The sequence below is a fragment of the Arvicanthis niloticus genome, chromosome 9 (assembly GCF_011762505.2).
Source record: "Arvicanthis niloticus isolate mArvNil1 chromosome 9, mArvNil1.pat.X, whole genome shotgun sequence".
NCBI lineage: Eukaryota > Metazoa > Chordata > Mammalia > Rodentia > Muridae > Arvicanthis > Arvicanthis niloticus.
In genome coordinates, this window is record NC_047666.1 from 72924487 (window position 1) to 72943199 (window position 18713).

At 42.4% G+C, this 18713-nt stretch overlaps 1 protein-coding gene across 1 annotated transcript in view; it reads right to left on the minus strand.

Moving 5' to 3' along the window:
- Window positions 1-18713, minus strand: part of Grin2b (glutamate ionotropic receptor NMDA type subunit 2B) — a 438669-nt gene that overhangs the window by 301231 nt on the left and 118725 nt on the right. Inside the window, exon 2 of the mRNA XM_034511798.2 lies at window positions 12155-12583. Coding sequence (XP_034367689.1) covers window positions 12155-12565 — 411 coding nt within the window. The 5' untranslated portion in view covers window positions 12566-12583. The remainder of the gene's footprint in view (window positions 1-12154; window positions 12584-18713) is intronic.

Sequence of the window (18713 nt, forward strand, 5' to 3'; positions counted from 1 at the left end):
TGCATGGATGAATAAATGAAGAGAAAGGATGTTTTTGCTTTTGAAAAAGTTCCTAAATCTTGACTAAGACCCTAGGAAATGTCATTGCCTGAATTTAATGACGTCAGGTGATTGCTAGGTGGTTTAACATGTCATAGAAACTGCTTATGTTCATCTTTCAAGAGTTTAAAAAAAATAGTCTGCTATCTCCCTTGAATTTGTGCTAATAAAGCCAAGATTGACTGCACTCTAGTGCTTCCTTGAATAGAAGATTTCCTCTGCTGCCTCACGTAGAACCCCTAACCAGAGACACCCCACTTGACCATGTGTGTTAGAAATAAACTGGAAATGCATAATCTGACTCTAGGTCTGATGCCAAGCTGAAGGCTGGTACCTGGCCAGGGAGGGGTAATAGAGATAGCATCCCAGAGAGAGATAAGAAATGGCTTTGCCAGTAACTAGAGACATTAATCCTATTATCCATTTTCATTTGGATTTAAAACACTTTGCTCTTAATTGCACCTCACATCTGCTGCCCTAAAATAATGAATTCACACATACATCTACTAAATAGGTATTAAGGGCTTACAATATGCTAAATGTAAGCTAGGTTCTGGGAATACATAGAGGAAGAAGACATAGTCTCTGCCCTTGCAAAGCTCGTAGGCTTCAAACAGAGTGGAGAGAAAATAAAAAGGGACTGCAATTTGATATGGTCATAGTAGTGATGACAGAAAGCAGGCCATGGAAGGAAAGAAAAGAAAACCAATGATAGAAAAGATGTGATGTCAATCCTGACTGGGTTGAGAACCACATAGGAAATTAGTAGATCATGTCTCTGCACCTGTAAGGGCATTTCCAGAGACAAACCATAAAGACCCTCAGCTAAACAGTGGGCTAATACACCCATGGATATAAGCTTTAAGTACAGGAGATTGTAGACCTATGGGGGGGGGCTGGGTTATATGGTGGTATGTCCTTTCTGGATATATGGCTTCCCTTCATGTCCAATCTGCCAGGATGGGAGCCAAGTCACCACACATTCACCTCCACAGTGAATTGACACCTCCAAAACTGAACTAAGACAAAGCCCTTCTTCTCCTCAACTTGGTGATGTCAGGTACTTTGGTCACTGCAGTGAGAACATATAACTTACAGAGAAGAAAAGCACCGTGAGGCAGGAGACCATGAGTGAAAGCATGTGAACACATGAACATGGGACAAAGGGCCACAGCAGCCAGTGATACGTGCTACCTGGGCCTGGGAAGTACAAAGACACCAGCAACTGCACGTGAATACACACACACACACACACACACACACACATGAACATACACACATACCCATGTATCCACACATGAGAATGTATAGAAAATAGGGGGAAAAAACAAACAGAATGCAAGAAGAGATGCAATGCCTAAGAGACAAACTCCTCTTGCACAAATCTACCAAGGAGGCCCAGTAGGGAAATAACTACAAGACATTGCACCTTGTTATTTGCCATGTATTTTCTCATTACTGTGTATATGTTACATGTACATGTTTGTCTAGTATGTACATATGTATGCACATGTGAACAGCTAGAGTTAACAGTGAGTGTCTTCTTCTAAGACAGTGTCTCAAAAGAAGCTGATTGATTCAGCCAGGCTGTCTGTCCAATGAGCTTCAGGGATTTGCCCATTTCCTCCTCCCCAGAGCTAGGGTGATAGATATACACCTCCATGTCCAGGTTTACAGGGTGTGCTAGGAATCTGAATTCAGATGCTCACACTTATAAGGCAAACACTTGACCTGCCAAGCCATCTTCCCTGATTCTCCAATCCATTGAACATCTTAATTCAATGCTATGAGGATCAGAGTTTCTTGAATATTTATGTTATAGATTAGAAAACTAAGGCTCAGGAAAATGTAAATAATAAAAATTAATAAAAATAATAATTAATTCTCAATGCCATGCATAAACAGGAGTAAAGACAGGAAACAGCCCAGGCAGTGACATTCTGGTGTGTCTCATCTGTGGCATGCATGGTAGTTTTCAAGGGACATTGAAACAAATTATCATATACTTAGTGTTTTTAAAAAGTAGAAATGAGTGCTCTCAAGTTTCTGGAGAACAAAATCCTGAAATCAAGATGTTATTCGGGTTATCTCTTTTGAAGAATCGGGGAGTGGGGGGGTGGGAGGGAATTCCTTCCTTGCTTCTTCAAGGTTCAAGTGGCTTTCTTGGCTTGTGGCTCAGTAACTGCAACCTGTCCTTTTACACAGTCATCTTTGTGTCTATGTTCTTCTTCTCTTCTGTCTCTGAGAAGAATATCTGTCACTTAACTTAGGGTCTATTCAAATAATCCAAGATGATGCCATCATGAGACCCCTGATTACATTTGCAAAGGCCCTTTTCTAAACTAGGTCATGGTGACAGCCAATTTCTATTGTCAGTTTGAGTCACCTAAGAGACTGGTGAGGCATGCCTAGTGTGTGTGTGTATGTCTGTAGAGAGGATTAACCGAGGAGAGCGGACCAACCTTTGGTGTGGGCAGCACCATGGAGGGAAAGGAAAGAACAATCCCACCACCAGCAACCTATCACTGGCTTCATGGCCCACCATGATGTGAACCAGTGTGCTCGCCCATGAGTTTCTCAACATGATGGATGGCCATTTTTAAAAGTGTGAGCCAAAATGAATCTTTCCCTGCTCAAGTTGTTTCCACCAGATACATTGTCATAATGATGAGGAAAAAATAACTAATGCAGTCACATTTATAGGTACTGTAGGACATTGGCATAACTATTGGGGGATCAGTACTCAGCCCAGTTAGTGTTCATACAGAATACACAGTTCAATGACTGTCAACTTTTAGAGGTCATTGTTTTAAAGGTCATTGTATCACACTGCGATAAAGACTAGGAATATACTATTACTAATTCCCACAGCAAGCCACTGTGCAGCATAGGAGAATGACAGGTAAACAAGTTATGAAGAAACATAAACAGGACACTGATCAATAAAATGGAAAGGAATGGCAAATTCCAAGGTGGGAGTCAGACAAGGATCTGCTGAAGGAAGAGAATGACTCTGGGGGACAAGGACAAGGATGTTCTAAGGAATGAAGGAAGCATAGACACAGAGATGTAAACCAGCCAAGACCATTCAGGGAGCTGTAAATAATTTAGCATGGCTTGACATTGCTCTTCAAGGGCGGGAAGACTAAAAAACATCCTGGTAAGGCAGTCTGGCCCTGATCAAAGAGCATGTCATACTACAAGCTGTGGGAAGCCAGAGCAGAGTTCTTGGTGAAACTGTCACCATCAGACTTGAGTCTCTAAAGAATCTCAGGTGGAGTTACCCATGTAGTACATGCAAGAGAAAGCCAGAACCAGATCTCAAGTCAAGCAGGATGCATGGGGTAGGGACCCAGTGGAGATATCCTAAGACGGTAACAGAACTCCATATAGGACTCAATTATTGCTTGAGGGAAGAGAGTAGCCTGGACTGGCTCCTCAACTGGTAACTATAGTCCTCTGAGAGTGTGTGTGTCTCTTGGGTTCCCTTCTTGGTCCCCCTACCCCTCGCCCAGCTCCCACTCTGCTCTTGTTTTTCTTCTCCTCTTAATGTTATCCCAGGACTTCTGCTTGACTTTTGTTATGCTCTTCACATGTCCTGGCCACCCTATAAATCATGCTGCAGTCAAACCTTTGCTCTTGAACCCTTACATCCAAGGGTCTGTCCTTGACTACCCAGTACGCAAAGCTCTATGCTTGGGCCCAGAACCCAGGGCACTGTTTCTGTACCTGCTGTTTTATCTTGAAACCTTGAAACTCTAGGCTCTACTCTTGACCCCTCAGCCCGATCCACTCACTGAGCTGAATGCTTGACCCCGACCCCCTCATCCTCTCTCCCCGCTGTTCATTCTGAGTCTTATCCTGTTCATGTCCTCAACCACCTTCTCCCTACACCTGAAGAAGTTAACTAAGCAATATAGTAATCTAGATGCCCAACCCACAGAACTCTCTACCTGTAGACCCAAAGGCTGACTACACATTTTAACTTCTATGGTCACTCCCATATCACAGTTCATCGCTCCCATTGCCACTGTCACCAACCTGTGCTGTATCTGATGACACTTGTCATCATACTTGCTGTAACTAGCATCAAAAAGATCAACAGTGCACAGTACCTCAGGAGGTCAAGAACAACCTGGAAAATCTATTGACTTTGTCAGTTTGGAGAAAGTGAGAGATGAAGAAATCCATGGTTTGAGCTCACATTTTAAGATTAGAATATAAAAGAAGAATGAGGAGCAAGGGAGCTTTCATGTTTGCTCGGATTTTTTAAATATGGATGTGATTTGTATGTGAGTCACAGAGATATTTTTCCATAGATATACAACTAATATTTTGAGTGAGACTCTGACCATGGATGCTAATACACACTATTGGATACTTCACATGCTTTGTTACCCCATTTCGAGTACCTGAAATGCAATGAAAGCATACATACACACAGTCGTCATTATGACATCTGATCAAGTCCTAATCTACTTTCAAACATCTCCTAAGAATCCCTAAGAGTAAAGATGAAGAGAAGAAAGAATAATAACATGGATATCAGAGGAAACAACTGGAGAATGGGAATCCAACTCCAGAGAACAGCGGTATCGTAAGCGGTAGGTCAGGTCTCCATCAGCAAAAGGTTTCTGGACATGTGATAACCAAAAATTAATTCAAAACCAAATGGTTACCAAATCAAGATGTTTCAGGCTCTGCCAGCTTGTGTTGAGTTGTGTTGAGTTGTATATAGCCTTAGTTCTGAACACACATTGTTCAGTGTGTGTGCCTTCATGAGCCACTAAGAGATTCCATCTGAAACAGTCAGGTCAGATGTGAGACTATCGTGTGTCATAAATCACAGCGTTTTTACTGTCCATGTAAAGTTCTCAGCCTTTATAGAGACATAATGATTTAATTGTAAGAAACAAAAACATAACGTTTTCTGACCGTTATTCCTCAGTGTGCAAGTATCTAATTTATACCCAGGAATGTACCATGTAAAAAAAAGATCTGTTTGATCTTTAAAATTACCATTTGAGTTATTGACTTAAGTCTTACTTTAAAAAAAAAAAAAAAAGAACATTAAACAAGTTTGCATTTGGGATTAGAGCATAATTTAGAACATTTCTGAAACGGTCTTCAACATACTTCTGTCATTGATTACTATATATTTATATGAAGGAATAGTTGTTATTAGTGTTGACAATTATGAATGCAAAATATCAGTCAAATCTGAAACACACTGAAGATGCTCTCAGTCTTGCAATGACAAATACTCAGCCAAGATTTAATTCTTTATGTAAAACAGAATGAGTACAGTCACCTCTTTAAAATTCAAATTTACTTTCATTTGGGAAATTACACACATACCAAAGAATTGTTTTAAAATAAATTTCTTTATGATTTACTTGATAGTTACTGTTAGATTTTATATTTATCTTATACACCTTTCTGCTCAGGGTCACATAAAAGATTCTCGAGCAAAATGGGGTCACCAGCAGAGAGAGTTCAAGATGCTGAACTCCAGAGGACATTGAAGAGACCAGAGCAAGGGCACAGAAGCAGCATTTGAGATGCGGCCCAAGGAACAGGACATGTTTGGGCTTTTGTATCATACAGATATTAGCTGAATTCTTAATTATCATTTTCTTTGAGAGGCACCTTCAGAGCCATCCACACCTCCACGTCCCCTTGTCATTCCACCACAGAGACCGGATACTTCCAAGGCCGGCCATGTGACTGACATCAGTTTGGACAGTGAAGTAAGGATGTGAGGAAGATGCTTCCTGATGTAACACTCTCCTAACATTTTCCCCTTCCTTGAATAAGGACAAGATGTCTATGATAGTGAGGACAGCCACATCCCAACTGTGACAAAAAATACCAAAGGCTGGCATCATTCAGCCGCTGACCCATCTCCACAAGAGGAACATTTCTCCAAACTCTGAGATCCCATTTGTCTAAGCCATTATGTGCAGATCACCACCTAGAGGTCCTGGGAAGCATTGCTAAGCCACTTTGACCTACAGCTTCCTCATCTCTATGGTGGAGACAAACCGTCTCGAAAATTGAATGGAAACATAGAATAAGATGTTACGTGTGAGGTGACGAGCTGCAGTCAGGTGACTGGGCCCGAGACTGACAAAACACAAATGGTTATCAACGTCAGTCTTTCTCATCCCAACATCGTAATGACTTAGGATAATTAAGCCACCAGGTCTCAGATGATGGATGCAAAAGCCCCCATGGGCTTCTCCTTCAGTTAATAAAGATGTCGTTTTCCTTGTGATTCAAGAATGGTGTGCTGTACGAAAACACATCACAGCACATACGAAAGGCCTGAGTCTTACCATGCCTAACATCTGTTGATTCTCGAGGCTCACTCTGAACCAGGTGCTTTTGTCTCCCTTGGAGAACTTGACACTCAGCAAGGTTGAAGGGCAGGACTAAGGTCACAAGGCTGGAAATAAGGACAGCCCAAACCTACCACATCAACTCACACTCCACATCCAACAGGCTCCCCTTGCTGTGCCTCTGCACCCTGTGGACACCATCGTGTTCCTGAAGGGTGCTTGGGGAGTTACGCTCATGTGTAACTTCAGGTTAACCACCTTCATTTCTGTGGGAAGCATGCTTAAATCTTCACGTTTTACAAGCAAAGAGAATGGCTCTGGACAGGAGGGTAGTCCTCTCAAGGCCCATTTTTAAAGAGACGGTGTACAGGCCAATTAGAAATGTGCGCCATAGAAGATAGAAAAATCGAGACTCTGCATAAAGCTGAGTGCTGAATATATACTTGCAGTTTCCAGTACCTTAGAGAGAGCTGCCTGCCCAACTTTCCATAATTAAAGAAAGGAGAGAGAAAGCTGGAGAGAAGCTAAACTCCAGACAGGCAGTTCTATCCTTCCTCCAGTATGAATTGGGAGGAAGGACCCATGACTTCAGAATCTATTCCAACAATTCCAGCTCCTGAACTTTGACAAAGGTACATAAACACTCATGTTTAGTTTCTTCATCGAGAGAAAGAAAATATTAGGGCTTAGCTCATAGGATTGCATGAAAAATTAAACGAGTTCCAGGCATCTGCTCTACCCCTACATCTAACACCGATGCCAGTTTGCTCCTAGAATGTCATCTTCCGGGCAACCAAAAGTGGGTGAAAACCCACAGCACTTCAGAAACTTCGGAGAAGACACTGGGCAAAGGTACCTACAACATGTAGTTATCCTGGCTTAAATGTGGTGCTCACTGAAGAAATCCATGTGAGAAAATAGAAAAAAAGAAAGGCAATAATCACAGGTTAAAGAGGATAATGAACTGTGTGTGTGTGTGTGTGTGTGTGTGTGTGTGTGTGTGTGTGTGTGTGTAGAAAGAGAGAGAGAGAGAAAGAGACAGACACAGAGACAGAGACACAGAGTGACAGAGAAACAGAGACAGAAACAGAAAGAGAGAGAGAGAGAGAGAGAGAGAGAGAGAGAGAGAGAGAGAGAGAACAGAAACAGAGGCCACCATCCTGTTACTTTCCAAAATGGCTTTCTGCACAAAAATCAAAATGATGACAAAAATTAAAAACCAGAAAACAGTAAAACCTGAAAATAACCTTTGGAGCATCACTGCACAACCACATCCTTTAGAAAGGAGAGAGCAGAGCCATAGAGCACACAGTGAGCATGCGCACAGCCTTCAGGGAGGAGAAAGGCACAGGTGCACATTTTGGCCTTAGTCTTTCACTCTGATCAACCCGTCCACCCTGAACCCCAGCTTGCACTCAGTGCACCCTTTGCTCTCCTACTGACCAGAGCTGCAGAACTCTGATCTCACTCCATCTTTCCTGATCCTGCTACAATCTCCATCCTTCTGTTTTGTGTCCTACACTGTGCCCAAGCCATTTTCGAGCGTCACTGATGCCAGAGGCAGAACGACTTTCAGGGACTTCAGTGTTCCTTATTGAGCGTCTGTTAGCTCGGTGCCTTTCCAACATTTTTACCATATTTTCTTTTTCCTTCCAAATGATGTAAATTGGGTAGAAGGAACCCAATTTATATCTTACAAGCCGTCTACTGAGCCTCATATCACTTAAGCGATGATTGCCTACATTTCCCAAACTCATCGGAATGGAGATTGAAATGTGTGACTTATAATTCTTAATTCCTTGTCTTATGAAACAAAATTGTGCACAGAATAGCATGGGTTTCCAAACATGTGTTTCTAGGAGTTGAATCCCAGTTCACTGCTAACTGGGAGCTATGATGTTCTTCTGGACTGGTTACTTAACATCTCTGAGCTAAAACTGTGAGGACCCAATCAATCGAGAAAGCTCCTGGAAAGGGATGGAAATGCTTCTAGCCTGATTCCGGATCGGCATCCTAAATCCAGCATCTCCGTAGAATAAAGAATAAAACAATTATAACAACACAAAATAAAATACGTTATTCATTCTCAGGTGGGGGACTGCCAAGAAGCACCTCATACATTTTTAAACATTTCTCGTTACTACTCTGAACAGTTTTCTGCTATAAGTTCTTCAGTAGCTAGAGAGAGCTTTTTCTGTCATGGGTGTACCCTTTTTGGGCATGGCAGGCTTCTATACCCTAATGAATCTCAAGCTCCTGGATGGGACAACGTCTCTTCAGCACTCTTCTTCAGAGCTCTTCCTGATTTCTCTCCTGAGTTTTCTTTCCCAGTGTTATCCAGGCAAGGTACAGGCTACATATATCATTTAATCCTCAATTCCCTCATAAATGGATGCTTTCCTCCCACTGTGCAGCCAGGGAACTGAGGTCAACCATAACAAGCTAGTGAGTAAACCAGGAAGTGCTGGTTGAAGCTTCTCGGACTCCAGCTTCTGAGCTGTCAGCAGCTATGCTACACTCCTCCTGTGCTTCTTTCCCTCAGAGTATAACGTGCGTTTACCTCACTGAGAGCAGAACACTGGTGCTTTGACCGACCCATCTGTGTATGCAAACATGACTGCACACCATTTGACCAGATGCTGAAACAGATCTGTGTGTCTTTGTCATCAGAAATCCTTATAACAGTGGTGTCTTTTAGGCACCAAGAGCTCCACAAATACAGGAAGTGAGCGCCTAAGTTCTAGCCAATGAAAAGAAAACAATGGACTCAGATGGGCAGATGAAACAGGTTCCCGTTGGTTACTAAGTTTCAGCCACAGACACTATGTAGCCCAGAGTTCCCTTGTCAGTTCCATTTGAAATGTGTTATCCTGTTACCCAACCATAGGTCACAGCTGTCAAATCACAGGTCCCCATTCTACATGGACAGTATGCAACCATGGCAACTGAGTAGATGCTTCCATTTAAAGCCAAACACACCTGACCTCAGACTTTGAAGCCAAAACTGCTCCCTGTGACCTGGAGGACTCTTTGTTTGATTTCACAAAGACCCTCTAAGCCTGTGCATATTCCTTGGAGAAGCCTAAGAATCACTTCTGTCCTCCCAAATGCCTCTGGCCCTGTGATACTACTCCTGAGGCCACCATCAATTTAACCTCCTGCCCTCATGACCAAGCATCCATCTCTCTGTCTACCTGGATCTTCTTCTTCCTCTTTCTGACTTTGGACCAAAACTCAATTAGACATTATTTACTTTCTGTTAGGACTTCTTCCAAAATAGTCACTGTTCATCTCCTCTTACTGACGGGGGTTGGGGGGGAAAGCAAAGGTGAGATGGGGTTTTTGGATAAGGCAGCAACAGGGATAGGAGGAAGATCCGTCTGTGGGGTGGATTCCATGATAGAAACATTTGAGATCCACACTACCAGATCAATTCTGCCTGTTACCTCTAGGAGGCAGTAGCCAGCAGGTTCTCTGTAGAACTATGCTGTCCTGGTTCGTTCTTCATTCTCTCCTGCAATGAGCCTTCTGCATTGCCTGAATGGAGTGCTAGATTACTGTGACATTTCCCACAATGCCATAGGACAAAGAAGAAAGGAGCAATTAACAAGGTTTATGAAGCCCCCACCAGCCTCTTTCTTTTCTTAGGGGCAAGAGGTCATAGAGCTAAAGTGTGGCTTCCTGTCCCTCCAGTATCAGTTTAGATGTGCTCTTTAATCTCTTTGAACCTTGGTTTCTCATCTAAAAGAGATGCATTGCCACTTAGCTCAGTGGTATTAAATAAAACAATGCATGGGCAGTCTAACTGCCTAGCATACGGTAAACACTCACACAGCACCCAGCATGCACCAGGGAGCACGAAAGCCCAGTCTCCACCCAGGTTGCACCTCAGCTCACAGTTTTATATGCATGTTGAGAGTCTGAAAGAGGTATCGGAGGGATGCAACCAATCAGCTTGTGCACAAGCTCCTCGCTCGAGGGAAATAACATAGGTTTGCAATAACTCAAACGAGCAAGAGCAATGAAATTATTTTTATCTGTTGTAGTCTGGAAAGATGCACACACTTATTTATGACTTCAAAAGTTGGCTCTTAATCATGTCTTCATTCTTCCAATGCAATATCGTATCCTTAGAATACCATGCATGAAATAAAACATAATTTACCAAGGGCCACGATCTTTAAAAATGATGTCTACCCAAAGCAAACACTCAGTGAGTTTTGCCACAGTCGTTTCCTTCTCCTTTGTATTTGAGTCCATCCCACTTCCTGGCATGAGCGGCTCCTGCCAGCATCTGTTCTTAACTTTCATTTAGGTGTCCACATGGACATAAGAACATCCTCACAACTAATACTGAACCTTCTCCAACTGCTGTTTTCAGTGCAGTCTTCCCTAGACTGAACTGTGGGAGGAAGAAGGAGCAGTCATCTCTCCTGGCACCAACAGATGGCGACACTGGTCACAAGGGGTTATTCTCTGCTAACTTTGTGTCTCATATGGTCAAGTGACATGCTTGTGGTGGCGAGGCAAAGCTAGGGGTATTTGCAAACATCTTTGACCACAGAGCACGCCCTTTAGACAGAACTCTAAAGGCAGTTCTGAAATTAGAGAGAACAAGCATGAATAGTGGTACTAAGGTGGAGATGATTCTAAAAATGGCTAATGATGTTCATATCACCTGGGGTGGGGGGCTGACTCACTCTAAGACTGAAAGGGACACATATCAGTGAGGAAACACAACTGAATAACTAGCAGTGGTGTAAAAAATCCAAGTGGAACATTTTTCTGTGATTTCAGACTCAGTGGTAATGTCAAGAGAGATTCTGTCTGTCATTAGTCATCGAATCTAACGTGAATTTGGTCATTTCCTTCTCTAGCTTCAAAGCTGTGTTCTCAGCTTAACTGCACTCTGGACTCACTCGAGGTGGTTTTCAGACCCCAGGCTGTGATGGAGCCAGATATCACGCCATTCAGAGTCACCTCCAGTGACTCCTGTGTGAAACTGCAGCTAAAATCTTCAAATCTAATAATGGGGAAAACATGGCTGTTGTGTGAGCATGGGGGTGGGGGGAGGGGGTGGCAAATATCTATTTGAATGTGCAAATCCTAAGAGGTCAGTAGATACCTTTCTGTTCCTATAAACATTTGAGTTTTTGAGGATAGCAACTGCCTGTCTTGCAGCATTTTTCTTTTTAAAATTGTGTGACCATTGTGGAGGACGTATCTATCATGATAGGGCAGAGGATACTTTATAGTGTTGAAGGATCTACTCACACACCTATTTGGAAAAAAAGGCAATCTACCAAGACTCCAAGTTTAATATCACGTAGTCACAGGCAGACACACAAACCTGTCCTAAACCTTGGACCATTGGTTCTCAAACTTCCTAATGCTGAGACCATTTAATACCATTCCTCATGTTCTGGTGACACCCCCCCCCCCAACCACAAAATTATTTTCATGACTACTTTATAACAACCATTTTGCAGCTGTAATAAATCATAACGTAAATGTCTGTGTTCTCCAAAGCTCTTGGGTGACCCGTGTGAAAAGGTCATTCAATGCCCGCAGGGGTCGCGACCCACAGGGTGAGGACCATTACTGCTGGCCCTTCTACACCACTATCGGGTTTTCGCTTTCATCTCCTATCTGCCTAGTTCTCATCTACTCGCTTACTTCTCTCGATGTGCTCTGGCACACTTCTATCTTTAACTATTTAGTTTTGCCCTAAAAACCCAACGCATCATTTGCTCCTTGGAATAGTCTCCTTTTACCTTATCTGCCATTATCATAGATGAGCCCCCATGGATGCCCAGGATGGGGGTGAGAGTCTGAGCAGAAATGAAATCGAGGATCTGGGCGATGGCTTCCTGATCAGTGTCATCCGCGAACACCACCCCCTGGATCTTCCGGTCAGACATAAGATCGCAGATACGGGTGATGATGCTCTTTGGATCAGTTTCGTTCATGGCTACCAGCTCCACCCGGGGAACTACTGAGAGATGATGGAAGTCATCTTTCTCGTGGGCGTCTTTTATGGCCACTTCGTCTGAAGTGCCCACGAGGATGACGGCGATGCCGATGCTGGGGGGGCTCTTTTGGGAACGAGCTTTGCTGCCTGATACGGCCAAGACGGCCAACACCAACCAGAACTTGGGAGAACAGCACTCTGCGCTGGGCTTCATCTTCAGCTCGTCGACTCTCTGAAAAGAGAAGGGAGAAAATTATTTAAAATGTGACCCGCGTGGTGGAACACATCCTTGAAGTGTCTGAATGCCATAGAGTCAAGAACCTCATCTCCGTCTGCTGGTCATGAAACTCAGTTTCTCCCCCCAACTAACCCAGTCTCTCAATTCTGACGTTCGGGGGAATGATGAGAGAAAAAGAAAATTTCAAGAGCCTAATAAATAAATCTTTGACCAAGACAAATGTGCAGCCAAGACAGAGATAAAGCAGGCGAGGATGTGCTGGGAATTGTGAGCCAGCCAAACACACACACTGGAGACAGCAGGAAGGGGCATGATGTTGCCTGACACACACACACACACACACACACACACACACACACACACACCCGCAAACCATCCTTGGGCTGCCCTTGGCAAAGATTAGGACAAGTGAGCTGCAAAAGGGGGCTCAGTAGAGGCTGGCCACAAAACACGGCCTGGATAAGACGAATCTGCACAAAGGCCCCGTGTTCTTGTTGCCTGTGCCTCCCAGCAAGTGATGGCCAAGAAACTACTTCAGTGTTTCTCTTTCAGAATCTGTCTCTTAACACTAAATCAGAGAAGCAATACATGGGCACTTAATTTTAATTGATCTTTACAATCACCCAGGGGGGAAAAAATTAAAAGACATATTACCATCTCATTTTATATCTGTTGACACAAAGGTTCATTGAAGTTAAGGGACCCATCCAAGACTTAACGAGTTAAGTGAAGCAGAGTTAAAAGACAGATTCCAGTGTGTGTCTGTGTGTGTCTGTGTGTGTGTGTGTGTCTTTGTGAGTATATACTACATTTGTGAGTATATACTACACGCAGGTGTTCTCAGAGTCCAAAAGAGGCATCAAATCTCATGGAACTGGAGTTACAAGTGATTGTAAGCTGCCAGCATGGGTGCTCAAAACCAAGTAAGTGCTTGTAAATGCTGAGCCTTCTCTTTAGCCCCGAGTGGATTAATCTTGAACCCGATCTTGAGTCTGATTTCTACATTCTAACTTGTGCTCCATAGCACTGTATACCCCGCACTGGCTCGTCGATGGCTGTACTAATAAAAGCAGCATTGTCCTGACCTTCTAATGCATCAAAGTGCAGGCTCAAGCAGATACTACTCATTGTTGGAGCCATGGAGTGTCACCCTTGAAGATAGTTCTATTCTATTTCCAACAAAAGCCTATAGCCATAACTATGAAATGATGGTCTATATGTGTGTATAACTCACTACCTTCTTTCTACCAAGAACGTGCCCCTTTTTTATGTCCACACAAGCCCCCAAAGCACATGCCATGCAGCAGATTAAAGATGCAGAATTCTGTAGCGTGTGAGCTGTGGTCATCTCTCTTTGTCTCTCATCGTTTGCTCTAAGCACCTCTTGTCTTATAAGAATGGGTCCGACCTGTGTTGCTTTGTTTTAAATGGTGGTCGTTTATTGTACAATATCATACACTGTGCACTAGAAGATATTTTCCTCGCGTGCAATTTCTTTGCTTCCCGTGAAAATTCTACAAATTAGACCTTTTATTCCCATTTCTCAAATGGAGAAACTGAATCTCAAAACAGTTATGTAATCCTCCGAGGTCAATGGTGTTATAATGCCAGAATGCAAATAGATTTAACACAGCATTATTCTCCAAGAAAACAGCCTCCAAATCGTACCCAGAATTAGAGGAGACTCTTATTTTTCTATCAAACATGAAAATGCAATTTACTCTCTTCTGCTTCTTTGACCAAAAAAAAAGGGGTGGGGGGAGGATTTTCAAAGGAATTATTAGGAACCTAAAAATTTGAGAATTTGGCTAATAAGAAGAAAAAAAATGATAATGAAGTTATTGAACAAAGAAAAATCAGGAAGTATTCAAGCTGAGCAGACTGACCACAAAGGGCATTAGTGACTCGGGAGTGAGACGCTAGGACATTCTGTGGCTGAGGAAGCACAAAATCCAATCCAGTTCTTGGCAGAAAACCTTTTGGAACTCTCGCTGCTATAGTCATCCTTCAGCACTGCCAAGGGGAGACCTGTATCAATTGCCTCACTTCTCCGGAGAGAAATAATACGAGTGTCTCCATGGTTCACACCCAGCAAAGCTTACACCTGACAGCTTTCTGGTCTCTCTGTTTCTGTAGAAATGAAGAACGACTCCAAGCTTCCAAACTTTCATGATGATGAGCTATGGATGGTCAGCCTGGACAACTGGGGACTGAGTTTTAAAAAAAAAAACTTCTTTCAACGTTTAAAGAAAGTCAATAGGATACAGAGGCTGGAGTAGCACCAGCTACTCAGTGAGAGACGGTTGGATTTCGTATCTCAGAGAGAAAGGTACTATATGTATACATAAAAAGTCTGCTCAACTCCAAGGGCTGATTTTCAATGAGAACCAGGAGATTAAAAATTTGGCAAAAATCTATCCGCTCACTTCATTCCATGGGGATTCTAAGTCCTACAGTTACGAGTCCCTAAATTAGATTTCTTCACATGTAAAAGTGGTCCGCTCGGCCATGGCAGTCTATTAACTTTAATGCACCCGATGCTCTCCTGTTTCAAGCTTTTATTTGCCTTCTTTAAACGCGTCTTGTGTTCCTCCATTTTCTCCCACACAATATATTCTACTCTTTGTACGCTATGGCCAGTGGTGACAGTCAACAAATAGGATCTGGTTTTTACCAAGCATCTCTTTTATACTGGATAGAGCAAAGCTCTTTACAAAATAATACATTATGGGAGATAGCAGTGACAGAGGGACTATGAGCTGAGCAGACACAAAGCTTTGAATACAAGCTCAGTTTCTGCACATGTGCAGAGCCTGGTGGGCAGCTGAGAGTGTGTGGTCCGAGATGAACACTTCCGTTCTGTCTTCCAACACACTGAGACTAGACTGGACACACCGGCTCTTTGCTGTTTGCTTCCTCTTCTCCGTTTTACTTCATCCTCCCCAAAACTGGGAAGTGCTGCCTTGGCTTCTCACCAAGGCCCCTGGGGTCTTCCTAATGCTTGCGACTGGTTTAGTACACTTACGCAAAGATGCGTCTGCCCATCTTACTCAACGGGAGACCTGACGAGCAGGCCTCTTACCTGAGCAACCACATGCCAAGCATTTACTACCTTGCAGACAGTGTTTTCCCTTCACTTTCGTTTTTCTTCCAGTGGTGGGAATTGAACCCAAGACCTTGCACATGTTAAGCAAGTGATCCATAACTGTGCTATACCCCAACCCTGAACATTACTTTTGATCATTAGCATTGATCATTAGTTTTGACGCTGAAGATGCCATGAACACGAACTCTACCTTTCAGAATCATCATCTAAGAGAAGATATAGACGTAAAGAAAATATTTTGTCTCGTTTCTATTCACATTCTTAGGACATAGGACTGCTTCATATACAATAAACAGGAACTATTCAATAAACTGTAGCCAATTTTACCATTACATTAGACCATTACATAAGACTGTGATATATAGCATTTTATATATCAAATAGTTCACCTACTGTGTTTCAGATACTATGATTGATGAAATTTTTCATGCATTATCTGATTCTTATAAAAACACTATAAGTCATAATTCTCCCTGAGTTAGAAGTGAGAAAAGAGATCTGAGAGTTTAAACACATGACCAAGACTTGATCAAGATCAAGTTGGGCTTCGTATCTAAGTTTGTCTGATTCCAAAAGCCTTTCTTTTCCCATTCTGGAAATGCCTTTTAGTACAGGTAGCTAGAAGAGAGAATGAACAAATGGGTGGATGAATGAAATTACGAACCTGGCTTTAGAGCAGCCTCATGGCAATGAAGAGCATTAGCGTGAGGTAGTCACCTAATTACTGTTGTCTGGTTTGTCATTGGTAAAAGCAGGATAAGGGGCCTAACCTACATACCTGGAAGGGTTTGTGAAGATCAAATGATAATAGGCGTGTGGAAGCGCTTTGAAGAATATAAAATACTCTGCAGATGCAAAGGGTATTACTGTTGAGCTTTTAGAAGCTGTTCAAGGAACCCAGCTATTTTTGACAGCACAAAGTGAGCGTGTGGGAGGTGGGGGGTGAGAGAATGTCAGACAGAGACTGAGGGGAATGCTAAGAGGAACCTCACATGGGGCAAAGGACATTAGTTCTCTTCTGATCTAACTTTCTGGAAAAGATGTCACATCTAATGTCCTCAGAGAAACAACTGCCTCACTGACGGAATCCTGGTCATGTAGCTGAACTCAGGAGCCAACCAGGTTAGGGGCCAATGGTGAATGACTATCATGAAGCTCAATATTCCCATTCATGCTTTCATGTTTGTGGGTAGAAGGGGATGCAAGAGAATCAGCAAGAAGGATGAGACTAACCATCACTTTTTCAGCCCTGGGCTTCCTTGGCATTTGGGCTGAGTGACCCACGCAGTAGGCTTCTTCATTCTTTACAGTGCAAGGTGATTATAAAAAGAAACTGCCTATACTTTCCCCTAACTATACATCCATCTGGTTCAGGAGACCAACGCTTTCCACAAAGAAAGCAGAGTCCCAGGATAACTCCAACAGGAAGCATGAAGTGTGACTGTGTAGGAAATGTTAAGTCAAAGTTGCCAATTGCAATGCTGTCTGGAGTCACTCCATTAAAAGAGGCTGTGGCAGGAATATGACAAACTACGGTCAACCACAGATTAAAAGTTTAGGAACCAGACAGATGTCCTTGCACACGCTCGTAATCCCAGCTCTTAGGAAATTGGGGCAGGGAGATTGCAGGCTTGACCAATCTGGGCTACACAGGGCAAATGTGTCTAATAAAACAGTGCCAGACTTCAGGCTCAGGAACATCTCAGCTGTGAGTAAGCTGGAAAGCTACAGTACATAGGCATTAACATCTGCCATGGGAGAAGGCAGAGAAAGTAAGGACGCCTTCCCAGGGAAAGACATGAGTGTGACCTGCCTGAAGTTCAGGGTGAGCATCACAACTATGATACCAAGACAAAATCCAACAGTGGGAACATCAAAAGGTCACACTGGCACTGAGATGATACAACCAACAGTCCTGAGTACATATAAATCTAAAAATACAAATTGGACACATAGAAAGGTGAAGTTAAAATTTCTAAGAGGAAAAGAAGCATAAATTCAACAGAGAAAACATCTTATAAGTAATACATGAGAGACCTTTATAAAAAGTATGAGCAAAAAGCTTGGATTAATTCAGATATCTATAAATGCACATAAAAGAATACATACTAGACATAAATCTATAATGCACCAGTAAATTCTATAGAGTCAAAATGAAATAAGTGTCAGTTTAAAAAAATGTGTTTCAATGAGAAATAAAATATATTTTACTTTGATATATTTGAAGATAGGGTCTCTCTACACAACCCTGGACATACTATGTTAACCACTATGTAGACCAGACTGGCCTCAAACTCACAGGTATCTATCCACACCTGGCTTTGAAATACTTATTTTTTAATCACATATTTTAAATTTTTAAAGAGATTTACTTTTAAAGAAGAAATGAAGGAAGACCAAAGTACAAATCATTTTACAAGATAACAATGAAAATACAAAGTATCAAAATTTCCAGAGCATTTGGGAAATAAAAGTGTACTTTAAATACATTTTTAAGAAAATAAAATGTTGCTAAGGGTAATTAATGTTTATAATACTTATAACTAATGTTTCACTCAACCCTGAGAAGAAGGCTTGTAAGAGCCAGAGGTGGTGGTGACTTCAAGGAAACAACTTCAAGATACAACAGGACAGATGTATCTATGAATACACATATCACTCACACACAAGATCAGAGCAGACAGAATTCCAGCAGTGAGCAGAAGCAGGCACGACGTCCCACTCCTTGCCAAGAAGATACACATGGTTAAAGCTGCTGGGAGACAGAACTCGGTTATCTGCAGTGGAGTGAGTGATACTGGGTACATGAGACACGCTCCACGGTGGGCTTCGTGCTCAGGAGTAGGCAGGCCACACAAATCGGGCTCCATATGTTTAGTTGGTGTTCTTGTTTCTCAAGAGAGAAAAAACATGAGGTTGGGTAGGTAGGAAGGTGAAATCTCAGAGCAGCTGTTGGAGAGAAAATATATATATATATATATATATATATATATATATATATATATAAAATCAAAGTAT